Source organism: Pyrgilauda ruficollis, unplaced genomic scaffold, assembly GCF_017590135.1.
Source record: "Pyrgilauda ruficollis isolate IOZ18807 unplaced genomic scaffold, ASM1759013v1 scaffold8, whole genome shotgun sequence".
Taxonomy (NCBI): domain Eukaryota; kingdom Metazoa; phylum Chordata; class Aves; order Passeriformes; family Passeridae; genus Pyrgilauda; species Pyrgilauda ruficollis.
Genome location: NW_024529932.1, coordinates 7922033 through 7944344, shown reverse-complemented (window position 1 = coordinate 7944344; position 22312 = coordinate 7922033). Strand labels below are relative to the sequence as shown.

Below are 22312 nucleotides of genomic sequence, written 5' to 3'. Positions count from 1 at the left end.
CTGCCAATGGGATTAGACAGAGGTTTCGTGAAGAGAGACTTTGGGTCTACGTACTGATATTTCTTCCAAGTCCCATTCAAGAAAATAAATCCTTTCATGAATTATACCCTTCTATTTCAACATCCCCATCTCTACAAAACTGCAATTATGTTATTATCTTCAATAACAACTAACCTGTATTTCATTTGAACTACTGTTAAAAGCAGTAAATATCAGGAAAGTAACACTGATCTAGAGCAGAGCATTCAGCTGTGTAAAAGCCAGAAAACATGCTGCTCTGTCGTTCTCATTCTGTTCCCATCTGTGAGAGCAGCACCTATTTCCTCCATCCTCAACAGCTGTGGGGCTGGAAGTTTCTTTTGGGCATAGTCTGGGAAAGTGACAGAAGCCCTGGGAAAATCTCTGAAGGAAATAATAGTGCCCTAGGTAATTCACAGTGATTAGATGACTGAAATTGTTGAACAGAATTTAAGGGACACAATCTCCCGTCTCCCATCCGAGGCAGGATATCATTTGTAGACTTGCAGCAGTTTCCTCCCACCACTCCTCTGCAATACGACAGATTAATTTTTGTTGATAATTTTTTCATTTCTCAAATGAAGGCAGAAAGAGAAAGTAATTTGTATGTGTCAAATTTGTGTACTATGTTATCAAACTAAAACTGGCAAAAGAGGTTTGTTTGCTACATTTCCAGCTGGAATAAAACACCTCGCTGAAACCACTGAGGAGAGCTGAAAGAATTTTGAAGACTAACTTACTGAGCACCAGATCATAATGCAGATACTCCATGTAGTATGGGCTTATAAAGTACATAACCAGCTAGTATATGTGAGATCACCCACAAATTTTTCAGACTGCTGCCAACACTTGAGTGGTAACACTGATCTTGTACTGTGAATAAGAATGCATTCTACAGACATGGAAATACATGGAAACCTCAGGGAGGCCTAGGAGCCAGTTTCTTAACCTAAGATCAAGCAACAAACATCGTCTGGGGAAGACCATCACATTTTGTGGTGACAGGATCTGGGAATCACCTGCACAGAACCTACCAAAAGCATTTTAGATCTTAATGGAGAAGAACAATTGGCATCTGAGATGCTTCTTTTTATGAAAGCCAAACAAAGATACCTTCAAAACCTAAATGTGACATTGCATAGGACTGAAAGACTACAGTACCATGAACCAAAATATGGACATTGCTTTGATAAAATATCTACTTTGAGCATATGCTCCAATACACTTAGCCAGTAAATATATAGTATGGCTGAATCTTAAAAGGTTAGTCAAGAAACTTGTTCTAATAAAACAAGTTGATGCAGTATTTCTTTGCCCAGTAACAAAAAAGAAACACATTACTTAGCATCTGATCCAAAGCTCACTGAAGTTAGTAGGAATTCAGAGCCTTCCAAAACTACGATAAAGTATTTGTATAGAGTAGGAAACACAATACATTCTTGTAACATTATTAACAAATTCTATCCTTCAAAAATCCAAACAAAAATAAAACAAGAAAACAAAAACAAAACAAAAAAGCAAACAAAAAAATTTTTTTTTTTTAAAAAAAGGAAAAAACCCTTTGGAATGAAACAGCTGCTTTCTCACCCAGTGTGACCATTTTATGTTGCAAAATCAATCTCCAGCAAAGGCTAAGACATATGGGGGAGACAATAAAATTGACTCTTCTACACATTTGCAGCTCTCAGCACTTACTGTGGAAATCCTGAGCCAAAACCTATCTAGATCTCCCTATTTAATATTTAACAATGAAACTGTATTTCACTAAGTTGCTGTCTTTTTTTGCTCCCACTCACAATCAAGGCCTCCACTGCATTTCATGCTCTACAACACAAGTTCTACAATTACCTTCTTCACTGAAAAAAAATCTCAAACCACTCCTTCATGTTATCTGCTCTGTGGCCACATCCCATATGTGAAACAAAAATAGTTGTGTTCTATTAAACTTTTGTGCTAATTGTTCTAGTCTAGCACCTGCCTTCCCTTACCCATCCACCCATTCCCCCCAAGCTGAAGAAATTTTGTTTACTTAGGTTTTCTTCAAATGGCCACTGCTCTGTGCTCCTGATTACAGGGTATGCTTTAACAGCTCAGGCAGCATTCAAGATATGGGTGCATGATGGGTTCACTATATGCTTTAAAATGCTAAATTCTCCTTTTTCATAACCTCCAAAATTCTGATTCTCCTTTTAATCACACCAGCACTGAGACGACATTTGCAGACTCACAACAACTCTCAAATCAGGCATCAACAGCCTCTTGTATATGTACAGTCATGGCCTCACACAGCTTCAAGATTATCAACATTTTGCCTTCATCAGCCCTGTCTTTCATCTGAATTTATTGTCTCAATACCTGTGATGGGATCTCTTCCTTTTTGTTTGAGAGTTCTATGGAATAATCTCCTGTGTCTGAACTAGACTTTTAATTCCTTTTATACCCATAATGCCTTTCAGACACCATTTAAAATAGGACAGGTGACTCACATCACTAAAATATGTACGTCTCTCCAGCAACCCTCTGAAGTGGATCCTAAGAATCAGCTCAGATGTTTCACAATGTTAGAAAAATCCTCGCTTTGTACTTGGAAATTCTACAATTTACTATGGCCCCTGTTTTTGACAGTCCTGCATAATTCTGTAACCCTAAACAATTCTCATCTTCCTTCAGGCTTTCCCTTTACTCAGGCCTCATGCCCTCCCTGATATTTCTAATAACAATATGCTTAATTAAAAAGTCATACACACAGCACCTCACCTTTGAAGCCATACGCATGAACAGTGAGTTTTGATCCTCTGCTGTTCTCATCTTCTCATTTTTGACCAAATCCTTCAGGTTCATACTATCATCATCCTGAAAATACCTTACTCTCTCTTTATCTACATGAGTAGGCATCTGGAAGCAAAACACATTAAAAATAAATATTAACCTAATCAGAAACATTGGCTATAAAATTCAGACCCCAACAATTTCAACAAGTTTAAAGAATCATGAATCAAGCTAAGCAGATCCGAAACAACTGGGCTAACAGCTCTATTTTATTTAAGGAGAAAAACATCTTTCCCTTTCTTCAATTGCATCAGAATGTCTAAATAAAAATATAGCCTCTTCCCAAAGTCACTATATCCTTAACACCCTTAAGGTATCAGAGCTACAACATTACCACTCAGGAAAGATAGACAGTACAGTTAATTAGCTCATAAAAATGAAACATCCTAAAAAGTAATTTTCATTATTGACAATTCTAAAGCTTTTGTAAAGTCACAGACATCACTGAAATACAGTAATCACAGACAGTGCTGAAAACTTGTGTGAATACGGTACCTCTGGGAAATGCTGCCACCTTAGAGTGCACAAGGGAACAGAGATGTCCCTTAGGATAGGAATAAACTAAATTCCAAAGGAGTACAGGGAGTGGCCATTAACATAAAGCAGGACATCATTTTCCAAAGTGGAAACAACAGGACAACGATAACAAATTCCTCACCCTCTTGTGTCTTTTACTTCTCCATAGCAGTGTTGCAAGCTGGTCTGTCCGACTAATCAAGAATGCTTGCTAGAATTATGAGCTAGTGTCACCTCCTCTTATTTCAAAAAGATCAAAGTGCTACTATGTTTACTGTTGGAAGCAATTATCCTAAGAATAAAACACTGCTCCAGCTTCCAAGTTTCTTATTCTTCCCCAAAGGACTTTGTTACAAAGATTAGGTCATAATTATTATTGTCATCAGTAGCCATATTTTTTGTTAGAACTAAAGTGAAATTAGCCCCTGAGACCTGAGTATCTCAGCAAAATCTTTCTTAATTTGGAAATACTGAGCTCCTGCTAATTTTTGTTATTTACATACCTTTATGTAATATAAACTAAAGAGACTGGGATAACTTTTCCTTAACATGCATTTAAATAAGCCCTAAAGTGATCCCCTGGGAAATGCAATCTGAAAATAAACTGAATATATGCTTAATAAATAAGTACTCTAATACTTAATTACAATCCTCTTACAAAAGGACCTTTTTAATTACCTATTGACTTTCTGATAAGACATTCATTAATAATGGCATCATAAAAGTAAAACTACAAAATCAGTTAAGAGTTGCAGTTAAATACTCAGATTTGTAAAACTTACCATCTGCTGCTTTCTTCGTCCTCCTTTTGGTTCCAGTGGCTCCGTTGGTCCCATCACAGGCCATGCCCTTCCACTTCCATCTGTTCTCACAAGGACCACTTGTTCATCTTCTTGACGGCTTGAAGTCTGTGTCAGGTTTTAAGGCATATTTTAAAACAGATGGTACAGACAAGCCAAAAGAAATACCTAATCCACATTAAATAAATGTTTAAAATCCTAAAGATTAAGTAACAGATTCTTTACATTTTGTATGTTCAGTATAATTCAAAGTAGACAGTTTCACCTTAGTGGGATATTCTTTTCACATTCAAAAAGGAAAAAAGTATTAAAAATACATTAAATTAATTAAATGCAGAGCTTTTCTTTCCAAAAGAACCAAGTTTGTATTCCTGCTTTTTTCACATAAAGCTTTATTTCCAGAAGACACACAATGCTTCTGAAAGAGTTAAAGAAATAACACTGAATTAATACACACCACCATCATTATAATGCTGTATTCCTGAAAACCATCTAAAAGGCTACAGCCCATTACCACTTCTTTTATGGATTGGGAGTGTGGAGAATAAACACCCTCACTTCTGTTCCCCAAAAAGGTATAGAACCTGTCTTCATGGAAAGTTCTTTATAGGGCCCCCACTTGATAGGGGGCCCCTATATAGATATAGGGGATAGATGTATTATATATACACACACAGAGCTGGGGAAAGAGTATGTATTTAACTTTCTAAAATATTAAGAACAATTTTTAAAATAATTTAACAGCCTGTGAACTGCCTGATTATACTCCAAAGACGTTTAGGTAAATCAGTTGTTTAAATTAGAGCACATAATGGGGTCACTACTTAATCAGATGATATTAGGACAGCCTCTGTCAAATCTTATAAACAACTTCATTAATCTCCATTTCAAGCTATTTTCTACCAAACTGCTTTCCACCTGCCATCCTTGCCTAAGGAAAGCTTGTCCCAGAAACCCAAATAAAGTCTGGAAAATCTGTAGATACTGAAGTATACTTCAACAGCTTAATTACATTTTTCCAAAGAAAGTCATATGAAAGTAGAAGTTATGAACCAAAAAGCTGCCTGGGTAAACCAGACCTCTCTCTTCTGTAACACCAAAGGCAAATCTCATTTCGCAAACCAAACAAGGATGTCCAGCACCACTTTGGCTCCAATAACAATACTGCTATTTTCAGAGAATACAACATGACTTATTTCCAGCATCACCCAGATACATATTATCTTCGTGTAACCTGTACCTCAACTGTTCCTTTTTCACAAGGTAAGGACTTTTGTTCCTATTGGGAGTGGGAGAAAAGGTGCTCATTCCAATAGGAGAAAAAGGCTGTGTGTATTCACCCCACACATGTTATGTGATAAAAAGGTCACAGCTGACTGAGACACAAACAGCCAGACTGAGGGGACCAGGTTTTACTATGCCATAAAACCTTATTCACAGCAGATACAGAAAGCACAGGTGAAGTTAACATCAATAAGAATATATCACAGCAAACTTCTCCAATGCCACAATTCCTTTAAAACTTGTGTGACTTTGCAAGTTTGGTGGATGAACATATAACCATAGATATTGCAGTGAAAGCTCAAAAATCCAGAGCATTGCTAATTATTTTGAAATGATACAGACCTTTGTAGAGGAAGAAACCCCGCCTTGTTCTAAACTCACCATACCCGCATGGCCAAGTAGGGATATAAAGCTCTGCCAAGAGGCCTAGTCAAATCCACACAGCAGACCCTTTACAGTTTTCAGTGAATAATCTACCAGTAGCCACTTCTGAAGGGTCCTGTTTATGTGAAATCCTATGCCAGGAGCATCTTTCCAGTTATTCAGCTCCTTTTACCTGCTGCCCATATAACACCTCCAAAAGGATGCTAACTTCACGTCTCTCCTTCCCCACACCTTTGTGTTACTGAGACAAGAAAAGGATGAACTTTTCCATTCCCAGTCTCTAAACTTTAACCTCACTGTATACAAGACTTTTAAAAAATACAAATCACTAAAACCAACAGTCACTACAACAGCACTTGCTTCAACAACTGCAAAGAACAGTAAATACCAGATTCTATATCAACTTATAACCATTTAGTTCCTTTTAAAGACATCCATCCCAAACTTTGTCTTCACTAAAATTCTTAATACAGACATTTCACTGAAATTCTTAATACAGACATTTCAAAAAGGATGTCATTCATGTGCAGGCTGTTATTTTCCCAAAAGTTAATGGAATTGGCAAGGTGTTCTTTGTGTTAGACTTCCTTCGCCTTTGAAGAAGGGCTGTAAAATGTTAGATCCAAAAGCAACTTTCTTTTTTCTTCCCATTTCTTCCCAATCCTTACACAATAACATACAAGCAGCAGAAGAGTATCTTCTGAATCTGAACCATGGAATGAGTTAGGACAGGGACAGAGAATGGAGAGGGGAGCAATAGCTATAATACATACTGAATTCTTTGGGTCAGAACCCTGCAGCTGGTAAGGCTTTGTCTGCTTTATGGGGCTTTGAGGTTTTTTCTCCCTAATTTCCAAGACTCCTGAGTCCTGACACAAAGCATGTAATAGTGACTAAAATGTATTCAGATTTAATATTCCAGAGGGGGGAAAAAAGGGCAAAAAATTACAGTAATTTTTAGCTTTAGAATGCAAAGTACAAAAAAATTTGAAGTGGTCCTTCAAAGAGAGATTAAAGGAAGCAGATAAAAGGATAAAATAATTATGGACAGTGCGAAGACTAATGTGAAGTCATGTTAGAGACTAACAGCAAATGAATACTAAGAACCAAAATGAATCCAATGGATGCAAGCCAAACATGATTATTCAGAAGATTAAAGATGTTATTAGAGGTAAAGACATCCATCAGAACTCAAAACCCTATCTACATAGAACTAACTTAAAAATACAGCATAACAGAAAGTTAATTGTATTCACACAAAAAATGAATTTTTTAGTAGACTCTTACTAACAATAATTAGTAAAGCTATTTCTAAACATATCAGAAGCAAAAAGCTTTCTGGTAGAAAAAAATGCTCAAGTGGTTACAGCATTATCAGATGGTGTCATTTGAATAATATATTAATTAATTGTATTTTATTCAACAGCACTTTTTGAAATAAAAAAGAAAGAAAACTCTAGAACTTTAGAAATCATCTTTAAACTGAAATATCAGTAAAAGGAGTTTTTTTAAGTAAGCTGTCATGAAGTAATGATTTTTACTTGAGCCTCCAAAAAAGAATTCCAATATAATGTCCACATCCTTCAGCATATACTATATCCCTTAAACAGGTCTCAGTACAAAAATAATGGAAAGCAGCCAATATAATAAAAAGCTTTAAAATGTGCCAAAGGCTGATCCTGGGAATTCTGGGGCAACGTATCTAACATTTGTAATAGACAAGTTCACACAAGTAAAATAAAAACTAGACTTCCTCTACACTTGAACAATTGCACCATACTGAGAAAGAGCCTTTGCAGGAAAAATCCACCACTCACAGAAGTAAGAGACTTTTTCAAAGGAGTGTGGATATCAATCTAACTGCAAGAGTTACTTAATGTTCTCTTTTTATTTATTGATATTTTCTTTACACTTGTATTCCCATGACTATATGAAAAGGTATATGATAACACAGTGTGGTCACTGTGATATAATAAATACTCATTAATAATTTTGATCAGATAAATAATATTTCTATTAAGTACAACAATAAGTTTAAAAACATATTGAAGTACTTTTAACATACCTATTGTGAAATGTTAAAATTGAAACTGGAGAAGAGGTTCAGTCACTATCCCTACATCTTGTGATGATTGCTAAACAAACAATATAATTTACAGTCTGAATTGAATAAAAATAGGGTCTATTTCCAGAATGAGAGGGAATTATTTGTTGCCATTAATTAAGGAACATGACTTTTTACTTCAGGCCAATTAAATATGCAAAGTACACAGTTGCTCTCACCAAATGTACAAACTGCTATACAGCAATTAACACTCAGCTGAACAAAAGAAGCAGACAAGTCTGGTTCTGAAAGATAAAAGCTTTAAACACATAAATAAATAAGATACAGATCTGAATAAGAATTTTGAACTCTACAGAGATTATCCCTGTTCCATAATCCAGCAGGAGGAAGTGGAAATCCTCTGTGACATCAGGTGCACAGCTTATTTTGAGGAACAGACACTGGAGCAGGTGAACAAATGAAGTAGTCAGGCCAAGCATCTGAGCCAAGATCCACTCAGAACTGTTTTTCAATGCTAATAGCTATAGGGAATAAAATATATTTTAGTAGTCAGTGTATTGTAGGGTAGGGAACAACTAAAGTTTAAAAAAAAATTTAATTACTGAGCCAACAAAAAGCTGGATGCTGCATGATCTGAAAGCTTTCTGCACATGTTTACTGAGAGCTGCATTCAAGTGGTACAAGCACAGTGTAATGAAGGAATAACAAAGGAACAGTCTTTAGGAAGGAACTAGCCTCTACAACCACATGCTGGCTTTGTCAAATCAGATGCTGCATTAAGCATGCCACCTGTTTCCTTTCCCCTACAGTCTCTGGCAAATGGAAATGCTTTGAATATTGTCTTATTCCTCTACTGGAGAAGTCTGTCCTTACGTTACAGTATCAGTAAGTGCCTAAAAGATATCTAGTACTTCTCAGAGTGCTGGACTCAGCTGTTTCTCCCATCCACTGTCTCCTCTTCACCTCCATTGCTTCTTCTCTTCCCATTCCAGTAACCTTTCTCTTAGGCTCTCAGCTTGCATTCACGCATAATCACCAGTTACCAGAAGGATGGGTAAATCCCATGCAGGAAGAACATCTGCCTCCTTCAGTGCTGGCTGTTCCTAAGGGCACCATATCTCATATTCAGGAGTCATTTTATTCCCAATCTGGAGTCCCCAAGTAACACATTTCAAAGCATCTAAGCTCCCCTTCAGGCTCTAACATTTGCTGTGAATAGTGGCACTGTAGCCTTCAGTGTAATGCTTATAAAAATCAGTAGGTTAGCCATTCTCTATGGCAAGACTGAGGTTTGCATCTCACAGGAAGATGAAATTAAAATGGTCAGAGGACTATAACAGCAGTCCACTGTATACATGCTGTATCTTTGATTTGGGTTTCTTCAAGCAGAAAAATGATAAGAATAAGAGAATTAACAGCATGAGGAAGGAAAGCAAAAGCAAACTTCTAAAAACTAGGTTAAAAATTTAGTATTTCAGGACTTCATGAATATATTAATATTCACTATTACACATTCAAAAGGTGCTAACACAGTAATGGGATTTTTAAAAGGTTTTACAAGATCAGAAAGTTGGACTGCCATAATTAGGCCCATTGTGTTTAACAGCAAAGAGAAGCATTATAAAACCTAATGCAGGCTGCAACACAGAGGTGAACTATTCTACAGAAGAGCACCTGTACCAGGCAGTGCCTGGTTTGGGTGTAAAGCACTGCACTAAAAAAAAATCCTCATGGAAAAGGATTAGGTCTCTATCCTTTTTTTCCTTTTTTTTCTGCCAGTGACACTGGTTAATAACACAATAAGTAAAAAGCTTCATTTGTTCTAATTAATATAAAGTCAATTGCCCTTCAAATTCAGCAATTCTTTGTCGTTATATTACAAAAAGGTCATTTTGGCTAAACTGTTTATTACTCAGAATAAGCAGTTTATTAATCTTCATTAATCTCCTCTTTACAATTAATGTCTCTGACCTCAGCCCTGCATGCAGAAATACTTCTATTTCTGCTCAGTACTTATTTTCTTAGAGCACCTTTAAGATAGGGCGATCAGAATATCATCTCTTGAGTAGAATGGCCACAAATACAAATCCAGAGTCAAATTCATTAAGTCAGATTGCCAGCCTGTGGAAGTAAAACTGGAACTAGTAACATATAACTTACAGCAGCTTGTAATGTGTCTGTCCATTGATGCACCTAGAAATGGGGAAAACTAAAGCAATTAAGTCTAACTTTAAAATAATATCCTGGATATCAGGAAGCCTTGAAAATGCAACTTTAAAAAAAAGCTCAAAATATTCAGTTTGATACTCTAAACTGTTAGCTACACTTTGAAATGGTTAGTCACTTAGCCACATCAACGAGCCACTGCAGGTATGAGGTGTAAGAAAATTTGTAAAATCTGTAAGGCCTGTTTTTACAGCAAGAATATCTGACACAGAACATATATACTCAGACCACAAAAAAAAAGAGAAGTATTGCAGCAAGTGGGTTCTTAAGTCCACAGATTTCTATTTCATCTTATCAACTGATTTAACACAGTGAAAGGGTACATACAGCAGTAAAAATATGTAGAAATTTAACATGGTGTTGGGAGAAAAACACAGCCAGAAAAAGAGATACCATACAAGTGCTGCATCACACTTGGATATGGTTTTTGCCTCTGGTGTTAAAGCATACTTGGAAGTTTTCGTATTCTCAGTTTGAATTCTAAGAAGTTTTAGCCATTCTCCCCTTTTATACTTTTTAGAAATGCTGAAATGGTAAGATATTTTACACCATTTACTTACTGATACAATTTTTCCAACATGTTTTAACTGCAAAAGCCAATTTCCTATAAATTACATTCAGGAAGATAAACCACTTTGTCTTATTATGTCTTTGTCTTAAATAACTGTGTAATCCACTCTTACTGACATCAACAAGAATGTTCAGGAAATAAACTAATCAATAACAGCATACACCTATTATTTTTTAAAAGTGTGCACTAATTATATGAAAGCTGTTCTGCAGAAGTATACCCCCTTCATTATTCTGTGTTACATTTAGAGCTAGTCAAGTCTGTAGGGAAAACACAAACTTTTGCTGAAGAAAGAATGGCACAGCCATCTTGCAGACAAGATTCAAGTGTGATGGAACAGCAGGAATCAGGAATTATGATGAGCTGAAAGCATCTGAGAGTAAACAGGCCATGAGCCATCTGTTGCTGTATCTCCCCACCATCTGAAGTTCCAAATAAAATCTCAGATTTTTACTGTGCATTTAGTGAGGATCATTAATCCCCAGCCTTCTAATTTTTACACAAGTGTCTCAGTTATACTTCTATGCCAAGCAATTTAAAATAATTTTTAAAGGATTCTTTATATATGGTAAGTCTACCCTACAGCTGTATTTAGGTTCTGCATTGGTTAAGTCAGAATGAAAGTTATGAAAACATATTATAGGTAAATTTTGACAACCAAATATTTTCATTTCAGAAAAATATCTGTGTTTATAGTCTCAATTCCCAAACCTAAAATTTAACAACCTGGCACACCTGCAATTTCGAACATTAATTTTCAGGGTGATTTGGCTTTTGCTTTCTTTGTGTTTGTTTAGCATTGGCTTGGTTTCTTTTTAAATAAAAACCCCCACACATCAGCAGCATTCTTTTCCTTCTTTCTTTCACTTCCTACTCTGAAGTACTAATCACTATCTAAATTTTACATGTATACACACATATACACACACACCACATGCACACACACCCCACCTGACTTTGAGATAAGTGTCTCTTTCTCCAAGGAATCACTGCCATTTTTAAGCTATTTGTGAACAGGTCAATCTTGAAAACATATGAAAAATAATACATTCTTGTTTTCCCCATTATCATTATTGGAACCAAGAGAACATCATTTCAGGTTTGTTCCACATCGGATTCCTCTCAGCTACTCACTCCTAATGTCACATGGTTTACTTGTCTCAGGATAGTAACTGTGCAGCAAATCATTTCTCTGGGTAAAGATCCAGCATGTTCCATCCTGTCTCTCCTAAGGCAGAACTGTATACAATGGGATGCAATTTTATAGAATCAGAGAATACGAAGGGTTTGGAAGGGACATTAAAGATCATCTAGTCCCATCCTCCTGCCATAGGCAGGACCTCCCACTGGGAGGACTGGGGGATCCACAACCTCACTGGGCAGCCAGTACCAGTGCCTCTCCACCCTCTCAGTAAAAAATTCTTTCTAATATCTAACCTAAATTTTACCTCTTTCAATTTGCACCCATTACTCCTTGTCCTGTCACTACAGCTCCTAACGAAGAGTCCCTCTCTGGCTTCTCTGTAGGCCCCCATCAGACAAGTAGGATTTGAGATTTAAGCCAAGCTGTTTTATTCAGTTTCTTTTCTAAAAACCAGTGTTATTCCTTCAAAAATAATTTTTAAAATATTATTTATATTGAGCTAGTTTCCCTAGAATTCTTCCTCAGTCTGGAGTCTAATGAATCTCAGGAATCCAAATTAAACATCAGAACTTCAATACATCAAAATTTGTGTTCAGATAGGAGGTGTTGGAAACATAATCAATCTTATTATTTATACTCAAGAAGAATAATTAAATAAAAATAGCAAAAGGGCTTGAAGTACATGGAGTTCTTAATACTATGAAGGTTTTCACTAAAAGATGAGCCCCACTTCTGCCATGAAACTCACCAAATTAACTTTTCCTTGCACAATAAATCTTCTTCACCTGAGATGCACAAGCAATGGCCTGGAGTCTGTTACTCTCACAGATGCAACACGTAGCCTAGAAAAGGTTTTCTCCTTTAAAGCAGCATCATGTCAGCCACTGTAAAGTGAAATGCTGTGCCTGCCAAAATTCAAGTCTTACTCTATGGATATCTTCTATGCCCAAGAGGCTTCACAGAAGCACTGAATACTCTTCAGTAGAAAAACACTCATACTAGACCAAAGGCTGAAGGACTTCCACAGAAAATTCAGTTATTCAAATGAAGATTTTCTGTGATTAAATAATTCATATTTTCCCTACATATTCTCAAATGCATAGCAGAAAAGCCTATAGCTGTTTCTATTTTTCAGAACTCTCTTCTTTTAAATAATCAGTGACACTACACCCTACCATGTTATTCTGCTTAAAGCACCACCTTCCAGCTTTCATTCAATTTTGTATTGATTTTCTCTTTCAAATGCAATTCATCATTATTGAAAACTGTCTCTAGCATTTGCTCAGCAGAGACTACTTTCTGTTTCCTGCATACTAATTATGTTCTATGGAATACAGAAAAAAGCTTAGGGTTGAGAAGCTTTTCTTCTAAGCCATACTTCATTTGGGATTGAAAACAGTCTTAGAAGATGCATACTCTTATACTATATTCATCCACCACCACGTTGTTGGACCAGATGTTCATGGTAAGTCCCTTCCAAAGGATATATTTTGTATTCTGCTTCTTCCTCATTTAAATTTATACATTCCAATTTTTGTAGTAGCAAAACCCACTGCAAATTATGTGCCCCATAGGAGTGCTAACGTTCCAGATACAGTTTGTTAAATAAAAATACTGAATAAAAGTATAAATTACATCAGTTGTGACTGGTACAGACAATGGCAGAGGTGACATCCTCATAATCAGTGTAATAAAATCTAGGGTTGTGTAGCACTCTCAGAACAGAAATACAAACTGTATTTAAGAGGTAAACTATGAACACACGGAAGTTGTTTTCTAAATGCTGAATTCTCCACAATTTTCTGCTGTCTCCTTACATTCAATAGGTATAATTTTCATCACCTATCCCAACTTAGAAACCCTATGGTACAAAAGCCTTCTCTTTACACAGTTTCCTAGGACTCAAAGTGCAGCCTTGCTTTCTCAAAATACCCATGACAAATCAGATAATAAGCATCTGAAAATACACATCATTTCATTCCATCCCAAATGAAATCAAAAGTTTTTTTGATTTCCATAGACCCTGGAGGTTGCCTCCTGCTCAAACTTAAAGACAAAACAAGCACAATCTAAATGTGGCTCAAGCATTTAACTACAATACCTATTAAGACCCCAAATTCCATTAACAGACAATTTAACTATGTTCATACTAAAATTTATAGGGTTACACACTAGGGTTACTCTGCAGTGAACAACACAGAGATTCTACCCAAGCTGAGACTTGGTGAAATAGATCAGCTGAGAAACACAATGTTTTTAAACTCCAAACATCAGTTTTTGAAAACTGTACTTCACAACCACATTTTTGAGATTGCTTGGGATAGAATTCTTGTCTAAGTCAAAAAAATTACAAAACTAGTCACTAAGTCCCATTGTAAAAGCTATATTTGCCTCTACTCCCACTTAAAAACAAAATAAAATGATATAAAGTTGAAATAGGATTTAAGCTAGCACTTTATAGTCCCTTCAGTCTGTAGTTTCTTGATCACTTTAAGGCAGAATAAACCAGCACCACTATCAAAAGAATTGATCCTGTCCTCTGTACAAACCCCAGCCATTCATACACCCCCTTATACCAGCATAAGTCTTCACTCAGTCACACAGGGAACAGAATTGGGAAATTGATCTGTGTCCAATTAATTAAGAAAAAAAAACTTCCTACAGAGATGCATCCAAAATTGCCTTCACTACTTCCTGATTTATCTCCCCAGCTCTCCAACAGAAACTGAAAAAAGGCAAAGCCACACTTTAGGACCACCCAGCATGACACTGGCCATGCTGCTCCTCAGAAGCAGAGACAGACCTGCCTGAAATAAAATGCTTCATGCTTGTTACTGGTAATGGAGGCACAGCTATCAAGCTTTGGGATCAATAGGATATCTATCTGGAAAACCATTTCTGTGGCAACTGCTTCAGGTCCCTCACTTGGAGTACACCTGTCTGAAGTGGCTGAGGCTGGCACTTGGGTGGTCTGTGCCACAGAAAGGCTGAGTCATGCAGAGCCAACATGCTCTTTACTTCTCAGTTTTAAAATCTGAATGGATTTTTTTCCTGTGCAATTATACAACTCCAGTCTGCTTTATTTAGGCTTTTTTTTACAGATATGAAAAACATGCCAAAGAACTGCACTGCAATGAAGCAGAATCTACCTACATAGAACTTTTGTAATTTTGAATTGTTGTGAATTCAGGTGTGAGACTTAAATACTATCAAGGTAATCAGGCAGAGACCACACATTGTAATTCAGTTTAGTTTGTCTCCTAAAGACTGGACAAATACTAGTTGGTGTATGAGGTCTGACATGATGCCTTTCAGGACAGAAAAATTCAGTGGCTTTTCAAACTCAACTCACTAGCACCTGAGTTTTTACTGTGGAATTGGGGTCAAACTGAACAAGAACATTAGTTTTTGTCTGAAAGTTTCCTCTCCATCATGAGGATAGAGCTCATAACTTAAGGTATCAGATAGCCCTGTTTCCTTATATCGTATCAGTGTTGGTACAGAGAAGCTTTCTTAACATTTCTTAAATACCACCCTTCAAAAGGAATAACATTTGAAGTGCCAGCTTCTTCAGAGACAGCAGTCATGTAACAGCCAGCACATATCAGTTTCATTTTTAATGGAAGATATGTTTCCTTGCTGAGGAAATACTATGAGTAAAAAAAAACCATTGAATTCGCTGAAGTACCACGGACAAAGTTTTGTTTACCAACAAAAACTACAATTCAATTTGGACAGTCACTCACCTAAGTCACACTTTCTAATGTTCCTAAGTACATCTGATCTCTAATTCAGCTGCTACCTGTATCATACATGTAACTGTGTTAGTGCAAAGAAAAGAGAAATATTTTTGCACTTACCTCTCTGCCAGTCTTTGCTGGAATCTGTCCCTGAGTCTCTCTCAACTTGCGAGCACTGTCAAGTTTTGCTTGAAGTTCTGAAGCTAACTCCTTCAATGAAAGTGATAGTACTCCATTAGTTTAACTATCTTAAACTTTCAGGATATTTTTATATCAAAATGAACTATTAATTTCATTTTTTGTGTTTTGATTTAAAATTTTAAACTCTAATGACACAAAATACTAAAGAAAACATCAATATAATTCACACAAATCTTTATAGAATATAACATGAAAAAAATGTTCAGAATAGAGGCATCTGAAATATAAGAACAAGTATTGCCATAAAGAGACCAGAAAATGTATTCTAAAGTATTATTAAGTTCTACTAATAAATGCCTTGCATAACTAAGCACAGATATTACTTTATGTTTAGGAAGCTAAATAACAAAGCCTGAACACATCCTATCCTTTTTTTTTTCTTGTACACACACACACATACACATCTTTACACACATATATAAGGTCTCTGGATCTATGAGGGAAATATCTCTCAGAAATTTTTGCTATTAAGTTTCACATCTCTCTACACTCCATGTCCAACTTCTGCTCTTCAGACTTTAAACTGAGAATTAAAATTTTCTACCTCTACAAGAGGTAGAAAATAAGAACAGTTTACAGTCTTGTGCAAATTGGTTTTGATGCTCCTGTACTCCCTTAACCATCTGACTATTAACTAAAAAGAAGTATTTCAGAATATCTTACATTGCTTAGAATTGCCAGCCTATCAACCTGTAAAGAACAGAAGCATCTATACTCTAACCCCTCTGTCAGTTTCACTGACTGGACTCCAATCATCATGCCCATACTTACCGCCTAAAATTAAGTAATTTGGTCAACACCAGGCAGCAAATCAGTAGCAAAAACAGATTCAGAATTCATTTGGCCCACATGGCCAACCTCAAGCTCCAGCCACCAGAACGTGCTGTTACATAACCATCTGTTCTGGTGTGTGGGGATGAACTTGCTTAAACAAGCTGCATTTTCAATCTGATTAGAGAAAGACCATGAAAAATATTTAAAATGCCACAAGGCTATTATATATATTATATTAGCTATTTTATTATTTAAATTGTTGTTGTTTGGTTTTAGTTTTGTTGGTTTTTTTTAACTAGGTTGATTCAGAGTGCATATATAGAAAACTGTATATATATAAATAATAATAAAATTGTAGTACTGGTTTCTGCCACATGATTTGGGTCAAAACAAACCAAAATGATAGAATATTAAATGAATTACAGTGTCCCCACAAAATACATGTATATTTTTCATCAAATCACTTGCATTCAGTTCCCATCAGGTTGAAAAGAAAAAGACAAGATTTGTGTCCAAAGTTTTGTTTACGCAATGCTACTGAAGCTGAGCAGTATCAGAAAAAAAAGTTTACAATTTTTTGCTGCTTTCCATCAGTTTTTGGAAAACCTTCCCCTCCACAGTACTTTAGCAACTAGTGTATAGATAGCTTACACTACACCAGTCCCTCACAAACCTATCATAATTACTTTCATATTTTTCCTCATTAATGTATGTTTTTTAGTATTAACTAATAAAACTAGAGATTAATATATGAATACATCTATTTAAATCATTAACACTATACCTTAGTAGGAAATACATTGCTTCAAGTTACTTTTAATTCACCTTTGAAGCTAATAACATTTAAAATGGACATGATTTCTAAATAAGGTATTGCTGTTCAAATTTTTAAAGTTACATACCCATATCTATGTCTAAAGTCTGTGGAAAAAGAATTCATAACATAAAATTGGTTGGAAGAGAAAATATTTGTAAAATGGATATTTTCTCCTAACAAAATTTGAATTATATGATAGGGGCTTTAACAAGGATCAACACCATGTCCTAGTCCAGCAATAATGACAAAATATACTAAAACTTTCCACAAATCAAAGAATCAATAGCTCTTGAGAAATATTAATTTATCACTTGGAGACATAACATGTTTTATATATTACTATAAATAAATATTTATTATTTCTTAAAGATGCAGATTTTGGTGCAAATATTATGTCACAAGAGGCAAACTAAACAGGTGCAGTAAAAATTAAGCTTAAAAAATAAATACAAAAGCCCACAGTGATAGCATTTGCTTCTAAAAAATATGAAAATATTTCCTTAAGAGCAGCTATTCAGAGCCAAGCACTTGAAAAACACAGCTTAAAAACTAGCAGACTCTGACCTTGTTATAACTGAAGTTTCCAGACGTACTACTGAAAGGAATTAACTCATTATAGCCATGTTTAATGTAATAAATAAAATACATAAACCTCCAAATTTAATGTTGCAGAAGAGTGAAATACTTGTTCCTTCAGGTAGCTGGCTGAAACAAGCCACATTAAATATGCAGCTGTTTCTCCCAGCTCCCCAGACCAACCTCAATCAGAGCAGCAGCACAAAGCATTCCACAGCAGTTCTCAGAGCGGGCTGCAATATGCTATTCCTTTCAGTTTTACAATTTCCATATCACAATTAATAAGCCCGCTTATACAGCAGAGCTGTGGACCACAAGCACCCACTTGTGACAAAGCTGATGAAATAAGTAAAGCTCCAGACACTGTTTACCTTGTAACAAAGACAGGGAGCTTTGTAGTTTTCACCTGCTCCCTTTTTTATAAAAAGAGAATAAATACTATAAAAAGGGCAGAGAACAACTGGTTTAGATATGCCGCTTATCTTAAAAAGCCTGGGGTCCTGAATACTCTACTCAAGTCTATGAACTACTGCATTTAAAGCAGAAATTACTGTAAAAGCAGTATCTTCAAATCCTACCAAATTTTGCAAGCCTTTATTTGCTTGAATCAATACCCTTTTAAAAAACACACCCAAACAATTAAATTGCTGTGAGCTTTGAAGAAAAACTGCAGTAAATCATGACAGTTTTTCACAGCCATTACCGCGTCTCCCATGAGTTCTGCTTTCACAATCCTCGCTCCCAGTCTGTTCATCTCCTCTTCACTAAGGACCTGAGGCGGCTCATCCTTTGATGATCTGTAAAACAGCAGCTGCACTAAAGCCACAGAAAAACAGTGCAGTATTCACCTGTGTAATTCAGTATGATAAGCCTACTATACTTGTATAGATGTGTCTACTGGCAAAATAATTAAAAACAATGTATTAGAAAAAGGTATTTGCAGACTGAAGTTGCCAAGGACTCTGAAACCAAAGACCTTGAATCATATTTTTATGAGGTTTGTTTCCTTTAACTTTTGAGAACAACTCAGATGAAAAGCACTATCTATGAACATTCTCCGAGGATGAATAAACAATCAAGAATCTGTAGCAAGTATAAGCAGGAAAAAAACAAGGGAAAGAGAAACAGAATGTGTTATTTTAACCTACTCTAATTCTTCTTTCCGGCTTTGGCCATGCTTTTACTTCTCAGCTTCTGCAAAATCACCCATTTCTGAGTTCTTATGTTTGTCAAACGGCCTTCCACCTCTTGAAGATTACTTATTTTCCCATATTTATCTGCTCACAAAACAATCTTAGCATCTGAATATTTTATGGCTGATACAGAAGAGTTTCCATGGAAAATTAACTGGTATCATTTTAAAAATATGAAGTCCCCCTAGAGAAGCCACAGCTGGTAATGAAGAGTATTGTACCTTAATGTTAGTATTAAAAACTTAGCATATGACTTTTTATGATATTTATTAAATACAGATTCCAAGAAATACTGCAAAGAGGCATCAAATAAGTTTGGCTCTTGTTCTCTGACCCTAGGAAAGACTAAAACAAATTAATTCTAAAAGTAAAATACCTAACACAGAAGATACATAAGAGTACAGTCATGATATTGGCTCCTGCTGTCAGAGACAGAATTCACTCAGTAATTGATACCTGTAGGATTTGAAGAAGGGGAAATCTTTGAAGATGGTGTCCTCTTTGAGCACTAGATCTCCCCAGTCCTGAGAAAATTACTAAAGTTGCTTATCTTCATTTTCAAGATGCCCAATCCAAACCCTCAAAGTTCACCAGAATTTACTTTAATTTCACCAGAAACAAAATATGCAAAGATTAAGTTCCCTCTGTTCCTTAAGCAGTACCCTTCAAAGCAAGGCAGACTACTTCAGAAAAGGGAACAAAAGGTGTTTGTTAATTCATATATGCCTTTTTTTGAATGCTGCTAGTGCTTGAATCATTGTCTGAACTTTTTGAGACTTGAGACATTGCTTTGATTTGATTTTTATCTTGTCTCAAATTAAACTCTGAAGCAGTCACATTATTAAGTGTGACTTCCAGCAAACACTAGCTGATGGACTTTTCCTCTGGGGAGATCCCTTGGACATCAAATCAGCACTTTTAATTAACCTGTGTCATAACTGTCCAAAACACTTTGATTTATAGGCTGAAGAGACTTCCTCTGTGCTTTAGAAAAGATAAAATTTAAAAGCCATACTTTTAGCATGAGAGATGAGGAACTGAACCAGCAACACCTATTAATTCAAGCCTTCACCTCAAAGATTTACTTTCTGTGACTGACAACACTACCAAGAGAGTACATGTATTACAAGTCTTGAAACTTTAAGAAGAAAAAGAAAGCAGCAGCTTATAAATTACTCTCAACAGATATCTACTGCATAAATCCAAACCTGAAACATTCCAAAAGACAGAATTTTCTACAAAATACAATACCAAAAAAAAATTACTTCTTACTGCTAGAAACAGAAAGACAGGTTATTCACTACTTCAAAACACAGAGTCTCGGGAGTTAAGAAGTCATCTTAGAAGAACTTGGAAATAAGTTATGTCAATAAGCAGAGGCTATATGGCTTTGCAGGCCTAAGTAATCCCCACTTTACTAATAAGTCAGCTTAGTAATTGCATTGGCTAAGAAATAGAATTAAAATATCAAAGAAGATGCACAATTGGGTTTAACAGCACCAGAATGGAAAACACATGGAAAAGAAAATATCAGCAGAACAGTTTCTACATCTAGTTCTCTTCTGTGAGGAAAAGAACTATCTTTTCTGTCATAATAATTGAATTCTTTGAACTTGAGCAAGTAAACCACTTCCGCACACAACCTCATTTCCCAAAATTTGCAGCTTTGTCCAGTTACAATTACCATTGCACTTAGTAAATGTGGCAGTTAAAAAAGGTACTGTTTTTGTACCTGCAACTGAAAAAAGTGAATAACTGTTATTACACAAAAAAAAAAAAAAAAAAAAAAAAAAGGACTGAAAAGAGTAGCTGCTTCTTCAAAGAAAACAATACTGAGGCAATGTTCTACTAGGTCTGGCTGGATAGGATGGAATTTATTTTGTCCACAGCGATGTGGTGGTGCATTTTCCTCCACATTGTGCCTAGCCCTCCCCTTCCCAGGCCATTCTGCAATCCCAGGAATTCCCATTATGCTTTGGCCTTGAGGACCAATGAAGCATCCCTTGACTGCAGCAGGAACTCCTGCCAGGCTAAGATGGGAGCACACTGTCTGCACCCAGAACTCCTGGTGCCTGCCACAAGTGGGGAACAAAGGCAGAAACACTCAGTCAGCCCCTGGCAGCCTCTGATCATTACTCACCTGAACCACAGCCTGAGTAGAACTGTACCATTGCTACTGGAATTTTCAAAATTCCAGTGACTGTGACGGACTGTGGCCAGGATGTAAATTTACTGATGACTGCAGCCCAGCATGCTGCGACCCCACCAACAGCAGAGCTGTGTGAGGCCCTCTGAGACCACAGCAAGCTGTGCCTGCATTGCACCGAGTGGGACACCTCTCAGAAATCACCAACTCCCCAGTTTGCAAAGATTAGAGCGCTGTCACAGAAAGCTGAAACCCTCCACTCCCTGAGGCTCAACTCCTGCTTGTTGATACAATACATTTGAAGTATTTCACTGAACTCAAGAGGAATTCTTAATAGGCTTTTTTATATATATTCACATATTTTTATACATTTATACACTTTTATCCCTATATATCTCTTTTCACCCATGTGCATGCATATGTGAATTGTTGGGACAATCTGAAAGAGAAGATTCATAGTAACAACCACACCAGTCAGATCACTGGAAGAACAACTAAGCTGCTAGTACTGGAGAACAGGAGGCCATGAGCAGAGCAAAAGGTCAGTTTTCTACAACTTGTCTGATCACCTCTCCTTACTACTCTCCATTGTCTTTCATAAAAGCAAGACATAGAAAACTAAATTCCTGCTGCCTATTAAGTTTGTGTTTCCTTTTGCACTCCTATTAATGCTTCCTCTTTACCACAGAAAACACACTTTCTATTAAACACCTTCTACTATTTTTCATATGCTAATACTTTAGCATATGAGCTCATCTCACAAGTGGCAAACCTATCCCTGCTGTATTAATTATTTCAGTTTTTAGTCAGCATTTTCTAACATTTCAAGATTGTATTTTATAAATTCAATGACCATTGAGATATTTTTGGAGGTTTTTTTGCCTAAGAGGCCAATTTTACCACAGTGTGAACTAACATTAGAAAGAAGCAGGAAATAACCTATCATTAGCAATTCTCAAATGTGCTGAGGAGACAGATCAGGTAGGGGATGTTCACTACTTCTGCTGAACTTACTTCTTCTACCTGTC

General features: G+C 36.2%; 1 protein-coding gene across 2 annotated transcripts in view; it reads right to left on the bottom strand.

The window, feature by feature from the left end:
- The window catches only part of CWF19L2 (CWF19 like cell cycle control factor 2), a 59201-nt gene that overhangs the window by 17623 nt on the left and 19266 nt on the right, over positions 1 to 22312 (bottom strand). For both annotated transcript variants that reach the window (XM_041487434.1, XM_041487433.1), the window contains exons 9-12: positions 18649 to 18742; positions 15698 to 15787; positions 4146 to 4271; positions 2776 to 2913 (exon numbers count right to left, since the gene is read on the bottom strand). In XM_041487434.1, coding sequence (XP_041343368.1) covers positions 2776 to 2913; positions 4146 to 4271; positions 15698 to 15787; positions 18649 to 18742 — 448 coding nt within the window. The remainder of the gene's footprint in view (positions 1 to 2775; positions 2914 to 4145; positions 4272 to 15697; positions 15788 to 18648; positions 18743 to 22312) is intronic.